This window comes from Cricetulus griseus, assembly GCF_003668045.3.
Source record: "Cricetulus griseus strain 17A/GY chromosome 1 unlocalized genomic scaffold, alternate assembly CriGri-PICRH-1.0 chr1_0, whole genome shotgun sequence".
NCBI lineage: Eukaryota > Metazoa > Chordata > Mammalia > Rodentia > Cricetidae > Cricetulus > Cricetulus griseus.
The window spans coordinates 189335929-189361447 of NW_023276806.1; the positions used below are offsets into that span (position 1 = coordinate 189335929).

At 43.4% G+C, this 25519-nt stretch overlaps 1 protein-coding gene across 6 annotated transcripts in view; it reads left to right on the forward strand.

Moving 5' to 3' along the window:
- Hipk2 (homeodomain interacting protein kinase 2) overlaps positions 1-25519 on the forward strand; it is a 190508-nt gene that overhangs the window by 38895 nt on the left and 126094 nt on the right. For all 6 annotated transcript variants that reach the window (XM_027391501.2, XM_027391502.2, XM_027391503.2 and 3 more), the window contains one exon: positions 17211-18294. In XM_027391501.2, the coding sequence (XP_027247302.1) occupies positions 17211-18294 (1084 nt within the window). The remainder of the gene's footprint in view (positions 1-17210; positions 18295-25519) is intronic.

Sequence of the window (25519 nt, forward strand, 5' to 3'; positions counted from 1 at the left end):
TAGTTCTGTATTGCGTGTTCATCTTAGGCATTCATCAGATAGTTCTGGCTATTTACCATGGCCTATAGAATCCTTAGTTTAGCAGATTTGACCAGAAATTCTAGGATTATTTTATCAAGCTAATTAGGTTTCTAAAAGGCTGGTTAGTTGTTCATCCTGGATCATTTATAGGAAGATGATCCTAGCATCCAGCCAAGAGGGCACCCTCCATGGTCCAAGCCCTTTCCTGGGATCTCAACAGAACAGAAGGTACTCACTCAGTGAGCACAAAGTTAACCAAAAGACATCGATATGTCCAAGCACAACATCTGCTGTAGAGGAAATTTTTGTCTTTAAAGAACCTGACTTCCAAAACCCAGAATCCTCAACTCCTTTATCGGTGGTAAATCAGAATCTTATTTCTAGATGTCATCATGACCACTGTCAATTATCCTTATAAGGCCTTTATTTTGGTATGTTTCCTATATCAAGGTTGCAAATTTTGGATATTCTCATTAATTATACTTTAGGTTGGTAATTTTGGAGTCAGAAATCAGATGATTTGTTAAAATCCAAATCTGTAGATTTTTAAGGTTTCTTTTCCTTAAGATCTGTAAGTCTCTACAACATAATACTCCTACTTGGGCAATGGGAAATGACTAGGTCTCAAAATCAAGATTCTGTTTAATTAAATAATTAATTAATTAATTAATTTTGGTCTTTCGAGACAAGGTTTCTCTGTGTAGCTTTGGAGCCTATCCTGGCACTCGCTCTGGAGACCAGGCTGGCCTCGAACTCACAGAGATCCGCCTGCCTCTGCCTCCCGAGTGCTGGGATTAAAGGCGTGTGCCACCAACGCCCGGCTTTAGTTTTTTCTTTTTTTCTTTCTTTTTTTTTCTGTTTAATTTAGGAGTCCAGAGTAGTATTTGTTCAGTTATTAATGAATCAGTGGTACTCTGGGTGTGTAAGCAATGCTATTTTTAAACCTATTGCTGACTTCAGTGATAAAGAGGGTACAGAATGTGCCTTGCTGGACTTGAGAGCATACCATGAGTAATATCCATTACTACTATGATGTCAGAACTTGAATATTCTTTACCAAAAGATAACCATTGCATCATGGAGCTGAGGAATGCAACTGCAGCAGGATGAGAAAGGCTCATTCCTCTCATAAGGAACACCAGTACAGGATAAAAACAGATAATCCCCAGGGAACTCAGGCCTGTGATCAGCAGTGTCCAATCCCCGTGACCAGTTCGAAAGACAGCTTCTTCTTTTAGTCACCGGAAGGTGATTGCTTCAAAGTTTCCAGGAAAAACTGAAGGCATTTTATATACATAATCCTGTACCTTCCACTTGTTCAGAAAACCTACTAGGTGGTCATTGGTGTGTGTATACTTGAAGTCACTACCATTTGTAATGACCACTGCTATTCCATTATTTATACCTTAACCTCATTGAAGCATTCCTACATTAAAATAAGGAAAAAGGGGATTGAAGTACTTAGAAGTTTTAAAGTCATCCTTACAAAGGTGTGCTCTGGTTTTGATGGGTAAGCATCTGGTGCATCAAGACATAATCACATTCACACCATGCTGTGTCTTGGGCTACTGAGGTCTTTGCTTCCTTCAACACACCTTCAGTTCCCCAGGCCAAAAGCCCGTCCGCCCTTACAAAGGGAAAGAGGACAAATTGTCACACTGGTTTCAAAGTTCTGGGCCAGAAGCAACATCTGTGTTGGAGACTCAAAAGTGATTTAAAACAAGCCCTTGGAGCCCAGAGCACAGACAAATTGGAGTTTACTGATCTTACCAGAGGCCGTTCCATCCGCCACATCAGTACACGTGACCACCACCAGACATCTCCGCCATGACCTGAGAGGAAGACCCCAATTGCAGGGACCCGAGTGAGAATAGGCACCTCTGACAGGAAATGCAGAAGTGGCTTAGCAAATGGAGCTTCTGAGTAACAACATCAGGGGGCAGGTTCAGTGACAGTGACTCCTAGTATAGTAATGTCCTTGCTAAAGACCACAGAACATGGACTGTCGGACGTATGGCCAAGGGATCCCAGCTGACTTCCATACACACACACACACACACACACACACACACACACACACACACACACACACACACAATCACATATTGCATTATTGTACTTAATAGCTCCAAAATGCCATGGCAATGTTTCCAGTTATTCTGAATGTGTTCCTGATGTGGGGCTTTTTTGTTTGTTTGCTTTTTGAGGCACAGGTTGAACTCACAGATCCTCCTGCCTCTGCCTCCCGAGTGCTGAGATTAAAGGCGTGAGCCACCACCACCCAGCTGATATGGGGCTTCTTATTTTCTCACCTTCTTTTCTGTTTTTCTCCTTCCCTAACTTTCCCTCTATCCTCTCATTGCTCCTGCTCATCCTCCTTTCAGTCATAGCACAGAGCTGACTTCCTCGGCTTCTCCAAAGCAACCTCTAACTCAGTTTAGTTGAAAGCAGCTGAGGAGAATGGCAGAGCTCTCCAGAGAATAACAACTGGAAGGTAGAGCTGCTGTAGCAAACAGGCTTGTCACATAAGGCAGTGGTGGCGGGGGGGGGGGGGGGGGGAGGGGATTGTCACACTCTCAGAGGGAAGGTAAAATGAACCTTGCCTTGAGAGATGACTCAGGGGAAGAGGTCCTGTGTGTTTCCCATCGTCTGCTTCACTGTGCCTAAGAACACCCTTCACAAAGTTCTGTGAGCACTGAGCTGGCAGCATCTGAGAAAGTGTTCAGGTGCGAGTAAAGGTGAGGACAAGAGGCAGTAAGCTGGTGTGGCACTGACAGCAGATCCTGTGTTCTGGTCCCTTTTCCACTACAGCAAGGTTCAGAAAGGCAAGGTGGTAGTCTTGATGTCTATGCTCTTGGTATCCCCAGTGAGGACAAAGTGAAGTTTGATGTGGCTTGGTGTTGTTCTGAAGGCAGCCTCAGTCATGATACATGAGAGTATTTGCATCCAGGAGGAGCTGTTCATCATCCTGGTAGGATGGGAGTCGCCATGTGGGAGGAAAGCTGTGGGTGCCTCTGAAGCTCTTCAGTCTACAGGTGACAAATAGGCTGTGAGGCCATGAGGACAATTGTCCTTTGGCCTAAGTGACTTTGCCATAGCTAAAAATACTTTGTCATAGTTTGAGTGTAGACGTGTTTGTTTTCAGTGAAATACCTCCTGGATTGTAGTATGGAGTGTATTTGTTTCCTAGGGCTACTGTAACAAAGTAGCACACATCAGGTGGCTGAGAACCACAGAAACTTCTTAAGCTTCTGCAACTCTGAAGCCAGAGGTGGAAAATAAAGGTGTCAACAAGTAGAATTCCTTTTCTTCTCTTCCTAGGGTCTGGTGGGCCCTGTGGCCTTTGGTGCATCTTGGTTTGCAGCTTCATTCAGTTTCTGCCTGTGTCATCATGTGGGATTTCCTCCTCTTATAAAGGACTCACCCTGATGACCTCATCTTAATTTGATTACACCTGTAAATACCCTGTTTCCAAAGAAGGCCACATTCATAAATAGCTGCTGGGGGCTAGGAGTTCAACACACCCTTTTGATGAAAAGGTCATAATGGAAAGAATTTACCACAGTGCAAGACCCTACAGTCTGTTTCTAAGTGTCAGATTATCTGTATAAGCTTAAAAAGACAACTCAGTAGTGGGTTGGGCATGGAATAAGCAAACATTTGGGGATATCTGAATTTCTTCATGGGGAAATAAGAGCCCACTAGCTTATGAGTCTCAGTTGATGCTTTATAAGATACTTCTAAGGGATAGCATAATTCTTGTGAGGTTGACTCACCAGGCAACTACTCAGCCTCCTCGGTGATTGCTAAAGTCCGGCTTGTTGAGGTGGTCACTAAGGACTGAGAGGTGGTGGCACACAGAGGACGACGATACGCCTGCCAGTGGCAAGGAGGGGCTGAAGGGGTCAGGGAGGAAACTTATAAAGATAGGTGACTAAACACCTGAAACTAGCCTGCTGCAAGGCTGCTCATTCTAACTTAGAAAATATTCTGGAGCCAAAGCTGTATGGAGTTTGGGGGCCAGTACTTAGATTTCATCTGTTTTGAGGTCAGAATTGTAGCAGCTATTGTTTTTACAGTTTGTGGGTATTTGCTGCTTTTTGTTTGATTGATAGGTTATCTTTTTGAGATCTTTCCTTAGAAACAAATACAAGGCTTGAAAGAAAATTACTAGCCTTTGAACAAAAAGGACAATTTAGGTAACAGGTGAGAATTCACTAACAGAGGCTCATTGTCATTAACACCAAAGTGGGCATGAGGAGGGAGGGGCTCTCCCAGCCTGCATCCATTCCCACCCAGCTATTACAGCTGTCCATGCAGACTTGTTCCACACACTCAGGCAGAACGCAAAACCTCATGTTGGCGTTATCAACCTTCCACTTGCAGATACCCAGGTGGCGCAGGTGTTCTTCATGTGCACAGATACATCCCTGTATGGCCTCTGCTGGAAGCACAATGGCGAACTTCGCAGAACTTAGTTTAATGTAACTACTTTGCTTCTGCTTGTTTCCGTATGTGTGATGAAAATACACTTGAAGGTTATTTAAGGTAGGATTTAGGGAAAGCACCAAATGAAGCATCTTACCTTGAAGGAGAAAAAGCAAGGGGGGGGGTATCTTTTTTTAATGTCATGACATCCTGACAAATTATACTTTATTAAAATGTTTCTGGCCTTCTTAAACTTACTGTTACAGTATGAATTATGTGCCCCCAAATTGGTATGTAGAATTCCTGACCCTTAGAACCTCAGAATATGACCTTGTTTAGAGATGGAACTTTACAGAGATTATCAAATTGCAGTGACTTCATTACGGTGCATGGTAATCAAGGATGACAGGCGCCTTTATCAAAGGGGAAATGTAGCTAGACACAGATACACACAGGGAAGACAGCTGAAGAGACACAGGGAGAAGATGGCTGTCTAAAAGCCAAGGAAAGAGGCTCAGAACACCTCATTTCCTCCAGCTCTCAGAAGGGCCTTGATTGTGGCCTTCTGGCGCCTAGAACTGTGAGATGACTTTTTGTCATCAGTCATCCACCAGCCTACCGCGCTTCGTTAAAGATCTGTTGCAGACGGAGTTGCCCTTGTTTAGCAGTCACTGGCTTTCTGTTTGTTGGCCAGGCTTAGTGATCCATGCCTATAATTCTAGGATACTGACAAAAGGGAAATGCAAGTTTTAGGTTATCCTGGGCTACATAGTGAGACCCCGTGTCAAGCATTATTCTTGGGTTTTATTTGCTTTTTAAATAAGTTTCCATTGTTGCAACTCTAGTTTTAGAAGGAGTTTTGGAGGTTTTGTTTTTGTTTTTGTTTTTTCCAGCTTTCTTTCTTTCTTTCTTTCTTTCTTTCTTTCTTTCTTTCTTTCTTTTTTTTAACTTGTTTTCCTTGTTGCTGCCTATTATTGTAAAGACTGAAAAACATGTGTATCTTATCAGCAATAATTCTTTACTTCACCAGCATCAGATACTTCTGGGAATGTATCATTACTATTTGCTATGTTGGACATGGAATCCAGGTCTTGCACAGGGTAGGGCATTGCTCTGACTCTGAGCTACCGTCCTAGGCCTTGCCAAGTTAAGAGTACTCAGATTACTTGCAAACACCAACACTGTAGAGATACACTAGACTACAGGTAACTCAACCACTGCATGGAAGTGCTGACTTGGCATGACATTGGCTTTATGCAAGGCCAATATAGGGTGTCACAAAAGGCCACTTGGAGTTGTGAGCAAGGTTGACAACTTTCAGAAAAAGAAGAGTGTGTGAGCACTGAGAAGGGCTGATTTTGACAAATAACGAACCAGTAGGTAGGTAAATGTATAAGGAATTTGCACATAGCAGGGGAAAAATGTTTTCTGAATGAAACACAGGTTCTGGTAAAGTTTGAGGAAACACAGTTTATGACAGATGATACAAAGGCTTTGAAAGTCTTTACAAGAATTGCATTTCTTGGGAAAGCAAGGGGGCATGTGTGGTGTGTCTGTTTCTCTTCCCAGGAGGATACGCCTCCTTTTTCCTCTGACCTCTGGGGGAAAGGAGAGCTACTGGCACATTCCCAGCCAGACTTAGCCACTCCTCCTCTTTTTTGACTCTCCTAAATCAATCCCTTAATTGTGCTTATTGTCACTTCAAACTTGGCTTTCCCCCATGAGTCGTGAGTCCTCCTCACACTGTTTGACAGACTATCTGTACCCTCCAAAGATTACTTTATTTGCCATCTGTTCAACTTTCTACTTTGGTTCTCCTGGGAAACAGCTTAACTCCCATGAATTCCATCTTCATAAAGGTGTCAACCTCTTGTGCGTTCTCTCACCTGGCTTTTGTCCTGATACATACAGCATAGTCTTTTTCTTGTCAACGACACCTAACAAGAACCTTCTCTGAGCAGAGTTCCTAGTTGGGCTGGGCTCTCACAGTCAGTAGTAACTCTCGGGTGTCTTTGGCACAAGAGCCTTTTTTGCAGTCTTTGTCCTTCAGAAGTCTGTCTACATTCTGTCCTTCAGTATCTTGGACCTAGCCCATTGTTTTGGGTTCATCCGTGAATAAGGTTAGGGCCACCATGTCCTCTTGTCTTTCTGGTTAACCCTGTGCAGGCTTCGCCCATCCTATCAGTTTCAGTTCTCTTTTCAAAATGGTTTATCTTCATTTAAGAGTCAACCTGGGACTGGAGATGACTTAGTTGGTAAAGTGCCTGCTGTATGAGCATGAGGACCTGTGGTCTCTAGTGTCCACATAAGCTGAGCATATGCAAGCTGAGCATATGCATGTACTCCTTCCAGCACTGGGAAAGTGGAGACAGGAGGCTCCCTAAAGCTTGCTGGCCAGCAGGTCTACTTGAATCGGGTATGCCCTGGGTCTAGTGAGAAACCTTGTTCCCCAAAATAAAGAAAGTGGAAAGCAAATTGAGGAAGATACCTTACATCCATCTCTGGATGTATTATACACATATAGACACACCTCCTCTCTACCTAAACACACACATGCACATGTACACACATGCACCCATACATATACTAACACCAAAGTTTGCACAAAGGTACTAGATACTGCTTGTCAAATACTACAGCTCCCCTGACACTAACTTCAGATAAATCAAGCAATTACCTTTTTCTGTGTATCAGTAGGAATCAGTGACTGGACAGGACAGTCCAATGTAGATATCCTATCACTGTTTGTTGAAAACTCATTGTCTCCTCTTGTCACCAAGAAGAGTGTTTGACACTACGGCCCATCTCCCCTGCGGAGCCGTCTTTGCATCTCTCAAATGTATTTGATTCCTCTCCATCCTTCGCTCGCTCATATGCTCTGAAACCTGTCGCAGGCTTACTTTTTTTTTTCCTCTGTGAAGCCCTATATTTTTGCTCCTTTTCTGTTTTCTCAGACAGTTGCTTACCCTCCTACCCTCACCTCTGGCTGTTGTGACAGCCTTCCTGTTTGCCATGTGACCTATCCAGGTCACTCAGTCTAAGTTTCTCAATCAAGACCAGTGTTTCTGGCCACTGTTCCATTGTACATTTAAAAAGAGATGACTGCCTCTTAAAAGAGATAAATGTATTTTTTAAAATAATTTTAATAAGTTTCTCAGATGGCACCCTGACCAGAGGAGACAGAAATGATAGACACCATGGTCATTGCTGTGGGTATCTGTCATGGTTGATGTAGTCAGCTCTGTCCTGTACTTTAGATCATATGCATGTACTCCTTCCAGCACTGGGAAAGTGGAGACTTTTTGGCTTTTATCTGCCCATGGTTGCTACTCTGCGTGACCTCATGTTTGATGCTTCTAATCTAAGAACCTAACAAATGAAGCAGAAGCTTGAGTAATGACATAAATTTGAGACTCAGGCAGACCTCAGTTCCCAACTCAACCCTGCTAGTAGCAAAGTGACTTTGGGCAGCTTATGTCATCTCCCTAAGCATGTCTGTCCATTTGTACAGTGAGGGAACTGTGCCTTCCCTCACAGTCCTGAGGAGTGAGCACCTGGAGTCCAGGAAAGGGCAAGGGAGATCATGAGAGTCTCTGAAAACTTTGTTAGTTACATAACAAAAAGAGTGACTGCCAGAGGTGGGTCAGGGGAGAGCTAGGGCATCACACCAGCTTCAAATGACTAGAGCTATTTCTAGGGTATTGGAGCTACTAGAATTAGGTAAGCAAGCAGTTGGTATGCACATGTCTACTAGAGGTTGGCTATTGCCTTAGTGTTTGCTAATGTGTTACTGACATGCAGATGTGCTTCAGCTAGTTCCAGTCAAGGCAAAAGCTTCCTAAGGACAGAGACAACAATGCTGGTGCTCCCCATTGTGAGACCGATGGAATTACACCTTCCTAGTAGGATCTGGAACACCAGCCTCATCTTTCAAAAGGTTATATAATATATATATATATTATATATATAATATATATTTTTTTTGTTTTTTTTTTTGGTTTTTCGAGACAGGGTTTCTCTGTGGCTTTGGAGGCTGTCCTGGAACTAGCTCTTGTAGACCAGGCTGGTCTCGAACTCACAGAGATCCACCTGCCTCTGCCTCCCGAGTGCTAGGATTAAAGGCATGCGCCACCAACGCCCGGCTGGTCATCCATCTTTTTAATCACAGCTCTATCTTGTAAAGTCTTGCCTGACTATAACCTGAGTGATTCCTGCTCTGAACTGTGCTGTTTACTTTCACAGTCATTTATGTTGTTTATAGTTGCCAGTTGTCCTTTTAAATTGGCTTAGGACTTGATGATGCTATGAGATTTTATGCTCCTTTAGGACAATGGTGATTGATACCCCTTCACACACATGGGATCATACTTTGTACCTGTCTCCACTTCATAGAGATGGGCCTATCTCTGCCTCAGGCATGTGCTGCCATGCCCAGCTAATGGTGATGCCAAAGATAGCTTTCATTCTAACCCGTACTGGTCTTTTTTATGTAGAAGATCTGTAACACAGAGCTGACGGATGATTTATTCTGTTTTTAAAATGCTCAATGCTGCAACAATAGTATTTCTGCTGTCATTATCAAAAAGATTCTGTAGAGCTTGTGGTTAATTCTACACTACTCTGGTAGAATTATATCGTATATTTAACATTATAAAACTAGTGGATAAACACCCTCTGATTGAAAATGATATAAAAGCCCCAAAGATATTTAGTACACACTGTTTTGAAAACCTGTCATTTAGAAACAGGCTAACCTGAAATTGCCTCATTCTTTTAAAATACAGATTTGACACACAGGATAATGACTACAATTTTATTAATATTCTGTAATCAATGAAGAATTTTTCTAATACTTTTCAACCTTCCAAGGCATGAAGCCATTACAAGTTTACCAAGGGTTATACACGTTTACCCTACTCTACATGCTCGAAAATTTTCATTTAGATGCATATTCCTTTGGTGGGGAGGGTTTGAGATGCAGTTTCTCTGTGTAGCCCTAGCTGGCCTCAAACTTATTCCTTTGGTGGGGAGGGTTTGAGATGCAGTTTCTCTGTGTAGCCCTAGCTGGCCTCAAACTTAGAGATTCCCCTGCCTCTGTCTCCCGAATGCTGGGTTAGATATGTATTTCTACCATTGATTCATGTTAACTTATTCCATAGCTTATGTGCAAAATATGATATAGAAGACAGGGTATTCTGTTGAGTGCAAGCATTCATGCTTTGAGTTCTGTATTGTGGGGAAACAAATTAACACTGTATCTCCCATCAGATGCTCATTATTCAGTCAGTGTAAGCCCAGAAGGTTTGAGGAAGTGAGGAAGTTGGTACCTCTTACGGTGATCTGGACTCTAACTATAACTGGATTCTGACTGTCAGTCTATTTCACATCTGCCAGACCTAAATTAAACCTTAAATACTGATAAAAATGATGCCTATTTTTACTTATGATTCCTTCTCTGGAGCTTTGCTAAATTCAGTGAAATTGAATTCAATGAAAAAAATTAATCATAGTTGAGCCCTCACTTAACCCTGTAGTTTCACCAGAGTCTGATCTCCAGTAGATAATTTGGGTGGTGAAATGGAAAGGAAATGTACTCACATGTGAAGCAACTCTTCGGTTCATCCAATTGTGAAATAAAAAGTTATGAAGAAACTCAGCAAATATTCTAGGAAAAACACACTAAATGACCCAGTCTTTTTTTTTATATATATCTATGCATGTATGCTGATAATTTTTTGATGAGTTTTATCTGCAGTATAAATTCATAAAAATAAGATTGAACTCAGTTTGAATACTTACTGGCAAAATGAATGATGCAATCTTTTAACAAATGTTTTAAAAAATAATGGGTTAAAATCTCAAGATCATGAAGAGTTTTAGCTTTTTGTTTTGTTTTGTTTTTGGTATATGAACAAAGTTAGGTGGGCATGATGACAGATACCTGTAATTCTAGCACTTGAGTTCAAGGCCAGATGAAGTTAGTCTGCACTACATAGCAAGATTCTATCTAAAAGACCCAGAAAAGGTTGTCTGTAACTCTGGAAAAAAGAATTTCTCTTTGAACCTTGAAGGTTAAGAAAGACAGAGTCACCTAGGCTTGAACTTCAGATCACAGTCAGATTTTCAACGTTCTAGGAGCCTACACCCTCGTCTGACTTCATGGTGAGAATGAGCATACCATGATTATCAGGCCGTCTCAGGCAAAGGCTCACTCACCCTACCCCAAAGACACTCCTCCTCTAGCCAGGTGTGTACTTGGTAATTTAAAACCTGGAGAATGGTGCATGGTTTTCAATTGTGGACATACATGGCATCCATATAAAGACTTCAAGGCAAATGCTTTGAAAATATTATTTTGAAACAGACTTACTGTACATATGTTTTGATGTAAAGTGGGCATTTGGGATGAAGGGAAGCCTAAAAAAGAGCAGTTACTCTTCATTGTTTAAACATACAGGCTCTCAAAACCTGGGTGACCTGGATTTGTTTGGCATATGAGGCGGTCTGTCTTCTTTTGTATCAATAAGGAATGGCCTAAAATGATGCACTTTAATTCTTTTGTTAACTGCTTTTAATCAGATTTATAGGCACTACTTTGTGTTGTGCAATGAAGAATTTATTGTGTGATGTAAGTTGGCTTAATTTGTAGTGAGTTTGTAAATCTCTTTTACTGGTGGTTTTTCCATAACCCCTGTAACATGGGAAGAGCTGGTGTTCAGTGCTCATGATTTTGGCCTGCTCGAGAGCCAGGAGCTGGGGGTAAGAACACACCTTTGTAGCTGCTTCATTCTGTGTCTCAGTAATCAATGGGAGCACAACCATTGTGAAGGAGTTAACCATGAGAGGCCACCAAGGCTTTTATAGAAAGGTCTGGATGGGTTACACCTCGAAGGAGCAGGTGTAATTATTGCAGATTTATTGTGTTATTCCCCAGGTCTTTCATATTGCCCTCCAGGGAGTTAAAACCTATCCTTCCACTAAAGAGAGACAAAACCACTTTTTCTTCCAAGAGCCTAAGAGAGGAGGGTCAGAAACTGAAATTTTGAATAGGATCCAACTGAAAATATCTAGTCAACTCCTGCCACTTCTGGGGGTAAATTATTACTGTTAATATTTTGTGTGTTCAGGGGCTCAGTAGTCCTTGAAGAGTGGTCAGACCACAAGGAAATGAGAGGAAACATTTAGCTCTTCCTTTAGCATGGAAAACATACAGGTCTCCCCAACCTCTTCCTTGTCCCTTGCCTTAGGGATCTGAATAAATGAAGTGGCAAAGGTTGTAGGCTTGACTCATAGAGAGCTAAACTAATCAGGAAGGTTTGTTCCAGAAAAACCATCTCAAGGAGATATGTTTGGAAATAAGTTTGATTGTGGCTGTGTGATTATTTTTAAATGAAGCTATAAAACTACCAGTATTTTATTCCTTATAAAATTTTAAGCCTTTAAAAATCATCATTAATGAGTTTCTTTAGCTATATTTTGTTTGATCTTTCTGCTTCCCAGAGGAAAATGGGCTGTGCCATAGAACAAAGATAAAAAGATTATTGGAAACATTAGGTCTGGTTTGTGGAATAGTGGCTGTTGACCTCAGCAGTGACCACAGCAGCCCCAGCCAGAATCTGAGGCACAGTGAAGGGTGCAGGGAGGTTCCAGCCATGCAGATCTCGTGGCTGATCCTGGGCATCTGTCACCCAAAGCAGCCAGTGATGGTTTCCACAGTTTTATGACCCTTGGCTACCATCCCAATAACAAATAAGTCATAAGCTACCCTCTTCCCCTTTGTAAAATTCCACTCTGCAATGTGGCCTTTGCACCAAGAACTTCTGAAACAGTGAGGACCGAGCTTTGTGTATGACCAATTATTTCTCCTTTTACCTCCTCCTCTCTTTCCCCCTGACAGTAATGTGAAGAGTAAGGAACAAGGGACAGTCAAGGGACAGAAGCTGACGCAGATGTTAATGTTGCTCACTCTTTTCCAGGGATCGGTAGCTGAAAGCCAAGGGCTGCTCTTTTCTGTGTTGCTTCAAGGATGTCAAAACTTTTGACACTGTAACAAAATGTCATCTAAAATGTGTTGGGTCACATTCATAGGTGTACTGGAACATATGAGGCCTATGAACCGTAGGCTGGATATGTCTGGTTTATAGCATTTATGACTATATGAATATTTAAGTGATACTAATAAATAAAGAATAGCCACTTCTTACATTTGTAGTATTGGGAAGATGTTGACATAAAAAGCAGGTGAAAATATGATTGTATAACAAACCAAAATAATCATGTCAGCAATAATCATGTCAGACACATACAGGCGTATTAGTCACAGTGCCCAGATCAGGGTTGGAGTCATCTTTCAAACCAGAAGGGAAGTCTGTGGCCCGTGGGTCACAGTAAAGACAGGTTCAGGGTAGGATTTAGGGTGAGACTGGTCAAGGGTGTGGGCGGCAGGAGCACAGCTGTCGACTACCTCAGGATAGGCGCTGACTAGCTCAGGATAGGGTCTGACTAAGCCTCTGCTTTGTATTTTTTGTTTGCTTGTTTGTTTCCTTCCATTTTTAAAGTATTGTTTGTTTGTTTGTTTTGAGTCGGGATCCTGCTGTGTAGCCCAGGATAGCCTCAAATTCTCAATTCTCTTGTCTTAGCCTTCCAAGCACTGGGAGTTTAGTCAGGTACCACCATGCCTCTCTCTTGCTTTTTACAAATCTTTATTTGGGTTGAAAAACACTGGCAGATTTTTCTGTAATTTCAAGCCAGGCCTGCTTCTTTATATATGTGTGACTGGTGACAAAGCAGTTACAGGCTTTCTTCAGTTAGCAGTGGTTACCATGCACTGTAGGCTTGGCCTGCCATGGGAAGACACAAGAGAAGTATGAGGCGAAAACAAAGAGGTGTGAGTTACAGTTGTAGCCCTTGGTGCCAGAATATGGTCCGGTTGTGGAGACATGACTTAAACATGGAAATAGTATAAGAGAGAAACTACTTGACAAACGTGGTGGCTCATACCTGTAATCCTAGCATTGGGGAGATGGAGACAGGAGAATCAAGGTCATCCTTGGCTTCATAGAGAGCTCGAGGCCAGTCTGGACTACATGAGACCTTGTCTCAAAATCTCAGGCTTGGGGCTTTAAACTGGATGGTCTTTAGGCCATCATGCCAGAAGGCAAAATGTACTGGAGAGTGAATGAAGCAAGTAGAGGAGGCATTCTGTTCTGGGAAGATGAGTAGGACCAGTTTTAGAGTTGAGACTTCTGGAAAATCAGTGGTTGAAGATGAAGCTAGCAAGTATTTGGAATCAAGATGTATGTTGTCTCTTCAGCTTTATCTTCTGGATACTAAGGAGTCACTAGAAGCTTTTGGACAGAGAAGCAATTCTGAGAAATTTATGTAATAAGACAAATCTGGTGGCCAGATAGAGGCATGTCAAAGGGTTCTTCAAATAGACCAGGTTCCTATATGTACTTTAGGGTTACTTTTGAGAAGTAATAATTTCAGCTGGGTGATGGTGGAGCATGCCTTTAAACCCAGCACTTGGGAGGCAGGTGAATCTCTGTGAGTTCAAGGACAGCCTGGTTTACAAAGCAGTTCCAGGACAGCCAGGGTTGTTACACAGAGAAACTCTGTCTTGGAGGGGAAAAAAAAGAAAGAAAAGAAAAGTAATAATTTCAACATGGGAGTGGCAAAAAGAACAGAACTAGATAGTTGAATACAAGGGACATATTGCTTCTTTTTGGCTATTTGCATTATATGGTTATTTAAATACTTTTTAATTAAAAAAAAAAGACAAAGGAGAAATCTATCAAGACTGAGTATCTTTTGCCTGTTGAAGTCATCAAGACTCATTGAGGTAAATCCAGTTTGAGAGCCAAGCAACTAGATAAGCACTTTATTAACAGAAATGGAAATGTTAGAATGGAGGATTAGATTGGCTATGTTTTGGAGAAAACACAAAGAGTTCATCTTTGAAAGATCATCTTTGATGCAGCAGGAGACAGAAATTTATTGGTGGAACATTCAAGTGGGAACTTGGTTCATGATAAACACGTAGGAGTTGCCTGCATCGAGATGACTGCTTAAGCTGTCTGAACGAGTGATGTCTTCCAGAGGAAGCAGAATATTGGGAGCACCAGCATTTTAAAGGAGGAAGAAGAACTGCCCCAACCCTGTATCACAGCCACAGGGAGGAGGAAGGCGTTACAGATTCACATTGGCATGGATAAGAGCATCCAGAGGAAAGTGGTGGTCAGAGGGTCAGATGCTGCTGAGAGGTGGAGGAGGGCAGGGCACGAAACTAGGAAGTTTCTGCCTGAAGAACACAGGGCTGCTGTAGTTGACTGTGCCGGGGGAGGGTTAGCAGTGAGCATGGAAGAAAAGAGCATCGGCTTACAGGTTAGACGGAAGGAGTGAAGAGGGAGCTATGACTGTCACTCCTCTTGTCTTGCAAGTTTGTGCATGCACACACACTTAAAGGCAGAAAGGAGAGGTTAGGCCAGTAATTCATTTGGACAACTTTATTCAGTACCAGCTAAAGATGTATGTCCAATAAATCAATAGCCTCAAGGAAAAAGAATGGCGGAAGCAGGATTCCAGAGAAAAATGGGAGACTATGGATTAGGAGACTAGCAGAACCTGAGACTGACCTTGGAATTCTGGGCAAAGTAGGTGGGTATCTGCTGAACAGAGAGAGGATCAGGGGACAAGTGATGGGGTCAAGAGGGAGATGTCAAAGAAACACTCAGAGAGGAACTGAAGCTAGATGGTTTAGTGCCAGTGACGCTTGACAGACTCTCCACTTTCTAACCGCATTTGTAAGAAATGGTGGGGCTGGGAGCTGGCTCATCAGTATGACATGTAAGCACGGGGACTTGAGTTCCATCCTTAGCATTCACCTAGAAAGCCAGGTGGTTGTAACCCAAACTCTGGGGAGGTGGAGACAGGAAGATCTCTGAGGCTTGCTGGCCAGCCAGTCTAGTTGAATTGGTGAGGCACAGATTCACTGAGACTTGTCTCCCAAAATATGGTGCCTGAGGAAGACACCTGTTATCAACTTCTGGTGTCTGTACACACATGCGTGCACATTCAGACATGAGTGTTCATATAAACACACACATACTTGCACAAAATGGTTATCAGAGGCAGCTTAGAAAGTGATTGTTCTTGTACCTTTAAGGGTTTTACCTTTCCTATCACTGTAGTGTTTTTTCATATATATATATAAATTTTTAAATATATATATATTTAAAAAATTTTCCAATATCACCATAATTATAAATTGTATAGCTACTCCAGAAAGACCTTAAATAGTTCCAAGATTATCTAGGTTATAGATATGTCAGTCTGAAATCATAGTTCTTTCTTTCTCTCAACTTCCACTGTATATGTGTGTGTGTGTGTGTGTGTGCGCGCGTGCGTGCGTGCGTGTGTACAGGTACAAGTTGACATCTGTGCCTCCTTTAATATATAAACTTTACATATATATATGCATATATATATATATATATATATATATTGAGATGAGGTCTCTGAGTGAATCTGGAACTCACCAATTAGGCTAGACTGGCTGGCCAATAAACCCCAAAGAATCCAAATCCATGCCCAACTTCTCTCTCTCTCTCTCTCTCTCTCTCTCTCTCTCTCTGTGTGTGTCTGTCTGTCTGTCTGTCTGTCTGTCAATGCTAGAAATCATGTTCAGTCCTTTATGCTGTATTGTGAACACTTTATCTAGAGTGAGCTATCTCCCCAGGTCTAAAATATCAGGACTTTCTAGAAAAATTTATTAATGTATATGAATGGTGCTACTTGGCCCTGTCTGAAAAGTGATGCATGTTTTTAAGCCAGCTAAACACCAAATTATCTATCTGCAGCCCTATAGAATTCAAGAAGACCAGGAGGCCAGGTGGTAGGGAGTATGTCTCATTCAGAACACAGAATATCATGAGAATCCCTGTGATGAGATTTGTGTGGGAACATGGTTCTTAAGAGTAGTAAACCTGGTTATTAGGTTCTATTGAGAAGGCTAAGCTCACTACACAGAGGAGCTAAGTTTGTAATACTTACAAATGTAATACTTACCTGGGTACTTGATAGAGTCTCCAGATTTAGCAAGATACAACCTGAATAGGAATGAAGAATTGGTTTCTGTTACAGGTATAGTTCCAAGAAATAAATGATAGACTAAGTCCCAGTTCTGACTCTCAACTCTATTCCTGAGTTTCCTACCCTCCTAAGGCTGGTAGGTCTAATGGCAGAACATGGGAACCATTAGTCTCTCAAACAAGGAGTCCAGAATGTGCTTCTGAGTGGAATTGACTTGCTTTCTCAAGATGCTGTATTTTTAAGTCATTATGCATGCATGTGTGTGCATGTGTGTGCACATGAAGACCAAGAAACGTGTGGAGACCACAGGACAACACTAGGTGTTAGGCCTTACTTTTGGCCTTGTTTGAGAGATGGTCTCCTGTTCATTGTTGCATATGCCAGATTAGCTAGCCTGTGAGCTTCTGGAAACTTTCCTGTCTATGTCACCTATCTTGGTGTGGGAGTTTTGGGGTCACAGGTACATGTGACTGTGCCCAGCTTTCATGAGTTCTGGGGATCTGAATTCCAGTGCTTATACTTCAGAGCAGTACTTTACCCACTAGTCCATCTCCCTGGTCCTCAAGCTTTTGAAGGGGAAGGACAATCTGGCCAGAGCCTAAATGAATCAGTGGAGTTTATTCATGGAGGGGTAACTCAGATATTTATTTTTCCCTTTCCTTTCCGCATAGGCATGGCCTCACATGTGCAAGTTTTCTCCCCTCACACCCTTCAATCAAGTGCCTTCTGTAGTGTGAAGAAACTTAAAGTAGAGCCAAGTTCCAACTGGGACATGACTGGGTACGGCTCCCACAGCAAAGTGTACAGCCAGAGCAAGAACATAGCACCTTCTCAGCCAGCCTCCACAACCGTCAGCACCTCCTTGCCAGTCCCAAACCCAAGCCTACCTTACGAGCAGACCATCATCTTCCCAGGAAGTACTGGACACATAGTTGTAACATCAGCAAGTAGCGCTTCTGTCGCCGGGCAAGTCCTTGGCGGACCACACAACCTAATGCGTCGAAGCACTGTGAGCCTCCTTGACACCTACCAAAAATGTGGACTCAAGCGAAAGAGTGAGGAGATTGAGAACACTAGCAGTGTGCAGATCATTGAAGAGCATCCACCCATGATTCAGAATAATGCCAGCGGGGCCACTGTAGCCACTGCCACCACATCCACCGCCACCTCCAAAAACAGCGGCTCCAACAGCGAAGGTGACTATCAGCTGGTGCAGCATGAAGTACTGTGCTCCATGACCAACACCTATGAGGTTTTAGAGTTTTTGGGCAGAGGGACATTTGGGCAAGTGGTCAAGTGCTGGAAACGGGGCACCAATGAAATTGTAGCCATTAAGATCCTAAAGAACCACCCTTCCTATGCCCGGCAAGGTCAGATTGAAGTGAGCATCCTAGCCCGGCTGAGCACAGAGAGTGCTGACGACTACAACTTTGTTCGGGCCTATGAATGCTTCCAACACAAGAATCACACATGCTTAGTCTTTGAGATGTTGGAGCAGAACCTCTATGACTTTCTGAAACAGAACAAGTTTAGCCCCTTGCCCCTCAAATACATTCGCCCAGTCCTCCAGCAGGTAGCTACAGCCCTGATGAAACTAAAAAGCCTGGGTCTTATCCATGCTGACCTCAAACCAGAAAACATCATGCTGGTAGATCCATCCAGACAGCCATACCGAGTGAAGGTCATTGACTTTGGTTCAGCCAGTCACGTGTCCAAAGCCGTCTGCTCTACCTACTTGCAATCTAGATACTACAGGTAAGACTTTTTCCATGGAGATGGTCATAGGGTGCAGGAGGTCCAGTGGCATCCCCAGGGATGTAGAGAGTCACTTTGGGGAAGATACCAACATAGCTAGTGGTTGCCGCCAGAAAGAGATCTTAATACGGAGGCTGGAGAGATGGCGTAGTGGCTAAGAGCACTTGCTGCTCATACACAGGACTTTAGTTTGGTTCCCAGCACCCACGTGGCAGCTCACAACTATCAGTAAATCTAGTTCCAGGGGATCCATCACCCTCTTACGGACTTCAGACATTTATATGATATACATACATGCATTCAGGCTATTATGCACAAAAATAAATGTGAGAGACCTTAATGTAGTTGAAAAATTAGAATACATGCAGATGGGAATGACAATGAGAAGCCAGCTAAGGAGCCATCCAAGTAACATTCTTGGTCTGGTATTGGAGTTGAAAAGGATTGTGGGAGCCAGATGGAGAGCATAGTGGAGAAGTCAGGTTCTTTGGGATGGAGAGAATCCAGATAGCTAGAACAGGAAGGATGTGCCAATAATAGACACAGGGTAGCAAAATATAAGACTAGTTTAGGAGATGAGGATGAACTGCCTGGCCAGATCAGAGGATTTGTGAGTAATGCATGGAACAAGTTCTGGAAACTTCGAATGAGCAAGGCTTTGTGGGGGAGGGGAGTGGTATTGGGGGAGGGTGCAATAGGTTGATAGCAGTGTTCTAAGAAGACTATTATGCTCCTGTGGCAAAGGCTGGAGGAAGGGAAGAGCTTTGTCCTGGGGCCAGTTGCTGCCTCCTGTGTTACGTTTATGTCAGGAAACATCTACGCGGAAACATTATAAGGAAATACCTAAGACTGTATAATTTTGTAAAGGAAAAAGGTTTATTTAGCTCAAGTTCTGAAAGTTCAAGGTCATGATGCCATCAACAGCCTTATAGTCGATGGCCTCACAGTGGTGGGAGCGTGCATGGGAGTAAGAGACTCAGGTGAGCTTCAAGCTTTTAAGACAACTTTTACTGAAGAGAACTAACTCAGGGGTTTATAACCTTAATTCCTGCCAAGGACGCACTGATCAGGAGCTTCCACTGGACTGGACCACCTCCCACCATCACTATACTGAGGACCATTCTTTGAACTGATGACCCTTGGTGGGGGGGGCGGGGACGACAAACTACACTCTAGCAAGAAAACTTGCACATTCAGACAGCACACAAGTGTTTGTCTCATTTCTGATGTGGGCCTTGCACAATGCTAGCTGGCTCCAAGGTTGTAAATTGGGCTCTGGACCCCCAGGAGTCCCCAGAAGGCTTTGGCATCACTGGAACCCAGAACTGGGTTGATCCCTACACTCGTTAGCTGTGTGATTTGTGCTCACTGCCTAACTTCTATATATTCTCATTTCCTGACCTATGACTGGAAGCGGGGGCAAGGGGGAACTTTATACCAGTTCTAGGGTGCTGTTGAACCATCACATGTTGTGATATAGCCTGGTGCTGTGTGCTATGTGGGAGACACAGGGCCAGAAGTGGTAGAAATGGAGAGGGGGTTTCAGGGTTGTGGAATGGCAAAGGGCCGTGCTGGAAGTAGTAGTGACCAGTCCCACGGCAGAAAGTGGAAAGAAAAGAAACTCAAAATTCCCATGAAAAAGTAGGAGAATCCCAGGACTTCCTGTCCCACACCCTGATGGAGGATATGCTTTCCCACGCCTTCTTCAAGGACCTAGTGGGAAGACTGGGCAGACTTGAGCTGTGCTAACACCGCTGGCCTACGACCTCTTCTGAGAGCTGACTGCCAGCCTGTCTGCTTGGTCTCCCCTGCCTTGACTTGCTCCTCTTCCTGAGCCCAGTCACTGCTTGCAGCACTGTTGCGTGTCTCCTCCTGTTCTGTCTGTGCTCTCCCACCCTCGGCCCTCAGTCATTCCTTCCTTTCTGCCTTGTTGTGTTTTAATCTGACTCAGAGCGCGGGTCTCGAGTCTTCTCCATTCCTCTTAAGAGGGATTCCTGAGTTCAGATTCCTAGCTCTGGAATCTGAGATGGGACAGTGATGGCTTTCTCTCTGAATTCAGACATACATACTGCCCTCTGCTCTTAAGAGGAGTTCTCACAGGCTTCTACATACTTGTGAGGATAAATCTACCCCTGCTCGATTTCTTTCCCCCATTCAGCCTGGGGGAGCCATGGGCCCACTGCTGGGGCCACCCAGGAAGGTGGAGGCTGGACAGTGGGAAACTACCTTCCTTGGTAAAGAAGGAGGCCAAAAGCCAGTGCTCTCTTGAGAGTGCCTGGCCCTTCCTGGAAAGCCAACTCAGGATGGTTCCATACAGGGAACCTCTTGCCCCAGGGGTGGCTATTGCTGGAGTGCTCTCTAGTTACTGTAAAATGGAGGCTGCTGCCGCCGCTTTGTATTTAAACTTAATGAATTCAGGGTGCCAAAGGCTATTTTTTTCCCAGTTCTTGGCCTGAAGATAGGGAACACTGTGCCAAGTCAAGGGCTGTGTGAAGTTTTATTACTTAGTTAACCTGTATTGCTTTTAGTGAACAGAATCCAGCTTCACTGAAGTTTGCTAAAAATTAAGCATGGAGACTAACTATATTTAATAAGCAATGCATCCTTGTAGCAAAATGTGACTCAAGTTACATTTGGGATTCTGAAACCTTTTCTGTATTGTTGCCCTCTTGTGCCAGCCACTGTCACTCAGCCCACTATCTGCCTCTCAGAAAGGACGTTCTGAGCTAGGATGGCTGTAACATTTCCATGGGAACTGGGGCAGGACTAAATCCTCTACTTGAACTTCATATCCCTCCTCACCAACTTTGAGGCCTAATCAGCCATTTGAGCACCTCATGGGGTGATAAAGCCTGCTTGCTTATTGTCAGGCACTTAGGAGCTCTCGACTGTCATTCCTCAACAGGCACAGTCACCTCTGCTTCCTGCATCCTTACTTCTTTCTGAGATACCTTCTTCCTGGGTGTCTTTCCTTAGGCTTTAAGTGACTAGTATCTAGTACGAGGCAGAATGGTTTCCCTCTCCCCCAGGGTCTCCATGGTCTTGTGTCCTCAAAGGCCAGCTAGCTAGGCAACCTTCAATTAGGGTCAGGGGCACACGGTTCTGGAATGATGCTTGATTTCCAAACTAGTCATGATACTCTACCCACCACAGGCCTCATCTGGGTCCTGGCATGGCCAGTGTACTGCCTCCCAGGTCAGCGGAAGCTTACGAGAAGAGCATCCAGCTTTGACCCTGTTCATCATAGCTGTAGAGGACTGGCAGTATAGACCATACTGACTACTTTTATCTTTTACCTGGGGAGAGGAGACAAGAGAAAGTCTTTGGTTGTTTATCATTAAGACCCTTGTCCTTTTAAAAGAGCATACTTTCAGGGACATTTTGAGAGAACGGGGGCAGGGGGAATGCTTTCTGGATGCCTGGACAGAGAGGTCATTGCAAGCTACAGATCTGTCATTCCCAGGGCCTGCCACATGGACCTTTTGTCCTGTCCTTCACCATGTTAAACACTATATATATTAAGTGCCACTCTCATGACCCCATCAGGTATGATAAAAAATAGTGTGATACAAAGCAAATTTCCTGTTTTCACCCCAAGGGACCTAGAAAGGAAGGTGGTGGCCTGAAAACCACCTATTTCCCCAGCAGCTAGGTATGTGTTTGGCTCTGCCCCAGCACTGCCTCCCAGAGCCCCAGGAGCTCCCTTGCCTCTCAGTGGTCCACTCACCTAAGCTGGATCCTCAGCAACGCCACAGAAAAGAGCTTTGTCAAGGGCCAGGATGAAGCAAAGTTAGGGAGTTTATTAAGTATTTAGGTAGATATAGAACAGGGATGATGTATACTCAATACAGAGAAGGCTTCTCAAAGTCACAGTTGGCTACAAATAATTAGTGTGCATTACTCAAAGGTTGTAACTGACCAGGTTTAAAGAGTAAGCAAAGCTTAAAATTTAAGTAAAGTTTCAAAAACAAGTAAAAACACATGAGTAGGCTTACTTATTTCTCTTACATTAAAGGTTTTCCTTTTGTAAATGAAATAGTGAGGATTTTTTATGAGGTACATAATTTAGATTTAAGAGAGAGGTGTGTATTAAAAGGTAAAGCTCAAAAGTCTCAAACATTCTGGCCCTAAGTGGACCTAGTTCATTTGTTTGTAACATCCTTATTTGAAGTATCCTTAGAAAAACATGATTATTTCTGTGGGCACTTTTGGCTTTGTTAGTTATTTTGAACTTTCCTGACACTCTTCCTACGCCGCCTTAATCATGCTCTCTTTATTTCTAGCCTGCCACAGAACTACTGTTTCCATTCTATGAGGACAGCCCAATATATAGCTTTAAGAAAACAGGGTGACCTTTTCAGGTCTTTGTAAGTCTAATGGTGAGTTGGAGGGTGCCTTCCAACTTGACCTATGTCCTGAAGGTCAGCCGTGAGGGGAATGTCAGCAGGGCTGGTTCTCAAGCTCTTCTTGCACCTAAGAATCTGGAAAGCTTATATGGGAGAATTATTTTAGATCCCACCCAGGAGCTACTGTGCCCTCTGTGGGGAAGAGGTCCCTGATCCATGGACGTCTCCATCCTCTGCCCCACCCCAGAGACTCTTGAGAAGCTCTGTTCTGGCTGAGAGCAGGCTTCCTCCAAGGTGCCACCTTTCAGGTGCTCATGCCCAGAAGAGCACAGCGGCAGGGCACCCTGTCTACTTGTATCACCTCACTAAAGAAGTCCCTACCAGGTCATTATTTAACTACATTGGTACCAAGGTTTTGGTTTTTTTGAGTAAGCAATTAATTGATGCTGGGTTATTTCTGCTGTCAGTATGACCAGTAAATTAAAAACAAGACCAAATATTAAACTCTGAAACACACACACACACACACACACACACACACACACACACACACACACCTACTGTTGCGGGGGGAGGGGGGTTGGAGGGATGGCTCAGAGGTTAAGAGCACTGACTGTTCTTCCAGAGGTCTTGAGTTCAATTCCCAGCAACCACATGGTGGCTCACAACCATCTATAATGAGATCTGGTGCCTTCTTCTGGCATGCAGGCATACATGCAGGCAGAATAGTGTATACATAATAAATAAATAAATAAATCTTAAAAAACAAAACAAAACTGTTGGACAAAAGATAGTCGAAGGTGACAATGTGTGTAATTTTGTTTCTGCTCTGGACTATTCAAAAATATTTTGTATATATATTTTTGAGAGCCTTAAGACCATTGCTAAGAACCCAAAAAGTAAACATAAAAAACAGGACATAGGGGCTGGTGAGATGACTCAGGGGATAAAGGTGCTTGCTCCCAATCCTGGTAACTTTAGAGTTAGGTTCTGGGTAGACTTTGGGGAGCCCCTTTTGAGGGCCTTACCCTGCCTGGGGAGTGGAGGAGGGATGGCTAGGGGCAGGTGGGATGTAGGGGGGTAGGGGAGGGAGAGGGAGAAGGAATTGACATCTGAAGCAAGCTTGTTCCTAATTTGAACTAACAAAATAAAATTAAAATTAAAAAAAATATGGAGAGAGTTAGGTTCTGAAGACCCATGTGGTGGAAGGAGAGAACTGACCTCTGTCCTCTGACCTCGACATACATTCCAGAGCACAGAGTGTGTCCATATACACATACCACACACAATACATAACTAGATACATAGGTAGACAGATAGGAAAGATATAAAAATCCTAGGACAATGTAAATGCATGTAATTTTTTTACTACTCTTTTTCATTTGATTCTTTTGGGTGCAGAGGTGCAGATGATTCTGAAATGGTTTTTAGGTAAAGATGGAAATTTGAATTCTATTCATTATGTCATATACTGATTCAGTAGCTCTGAATATCTACATATTCGAGGGAATAGCAAGTAAGGTATGCTCTCAAATTTTGAGTTAATTGCATCTTTCAGATTAAAAAATTCCTAGAAATATAATTCTGATATTTGGCATTCCAAGTGTGTGACTATTCAACAGATGCTTCTCACAAACTATTGTATGCCAGATTGAAGTGGGCAGTAGAAGGGACTAAAACAGCCCACAAAGTTCAGTGAAGGGATTTTGCAAGATGGGCTGGGTACAGAGAGAGCTGTGGTGAAGGGATCTTGAGGCAGATATTCAAGGACGCATGAGATGGTAGAGGCTGAGAAGTCTGGGGCCATGGAGGTTGCAATAGGAAGGAAGATGGGAGGGGTCTGGGGACACGCAAGCGGCCCAAGGCCGGGGCTGGGGCACAGTGGTGGAGATGGGAGGTCTGACGGTGGGGAGTTTTGAACCCAGCATAAGGGGCTGCAGTGTAGTCAGAGTAACGTGTTGGAAGCTTCTGTAAATTCTTGAAGAAGCAGTGATAATCTGATGATGTTAGTGATGGTGCAATCAGTCGGAAAAAAAGGCAAAATAGACCATCACTTGGTGGGAGACACAAAGGCCAGCAAACAGCTGTATTTAGGAATGGGAACAGAGGTTACCCACCTCATACTCGGACTGTGGACCCTTGAGTGCATTCGACTTGTCTGACAGTTGATCACAGAGCTGACTTAGCAGAGCAGAGAACAGTTTGGTGTTTGTTTTGTTGTTTTGTTTGGTGACTTTGCACTCTCTGAGGCTGGATTCCAGTGTTCCTGTCTGCTAGGACCTAGTTTTAAATCCACCACCACTACAAAGTAATAGTCTCTGGAATGGTCCTGCCCCCAACACCTGTTTCCCTGACTCATCGAAGAGATTGTTAGCTGTGAGCCACCCACACTGTTCCATCTGGAGTCTGTTGTGACCAGGACTTGTGCTCATCAGACTGTGGGTCAGAGTTGGGGGTTCTGGTTGTGGGTAGAAAGTCTTTCCCCTGTGGGTGACTCTGGTGTCATTAACCCCCACAGGGGACCCTCCTTCATTTCCCATGAACACAAACAGAGCATACTCCACAATACTAGACTGTAGGCTGAAGTTGTAAATCACTCCAATAAATGGTGTTGCCACAAACAAATTCTAAAAATAATATAACTTACACAGATCATAATATATAAAAAGTGACTGGCCCATTTTGAAAAAAGAGCAGCAAGCAGTTCTGTATGGCAAACATTAGCTCTTAAACTTGTCTTCTGTTATTAATAGAGACAGCAGGAAAGGTATGTGCTGGCTCACATTGGAGGGGTAATATGTAAAAACTGTCCAGCTCACTGACAGTCTTGTTGGCCAACTTACACACACGTGAAATCAAGCAGAGACACTGTTCTGTTT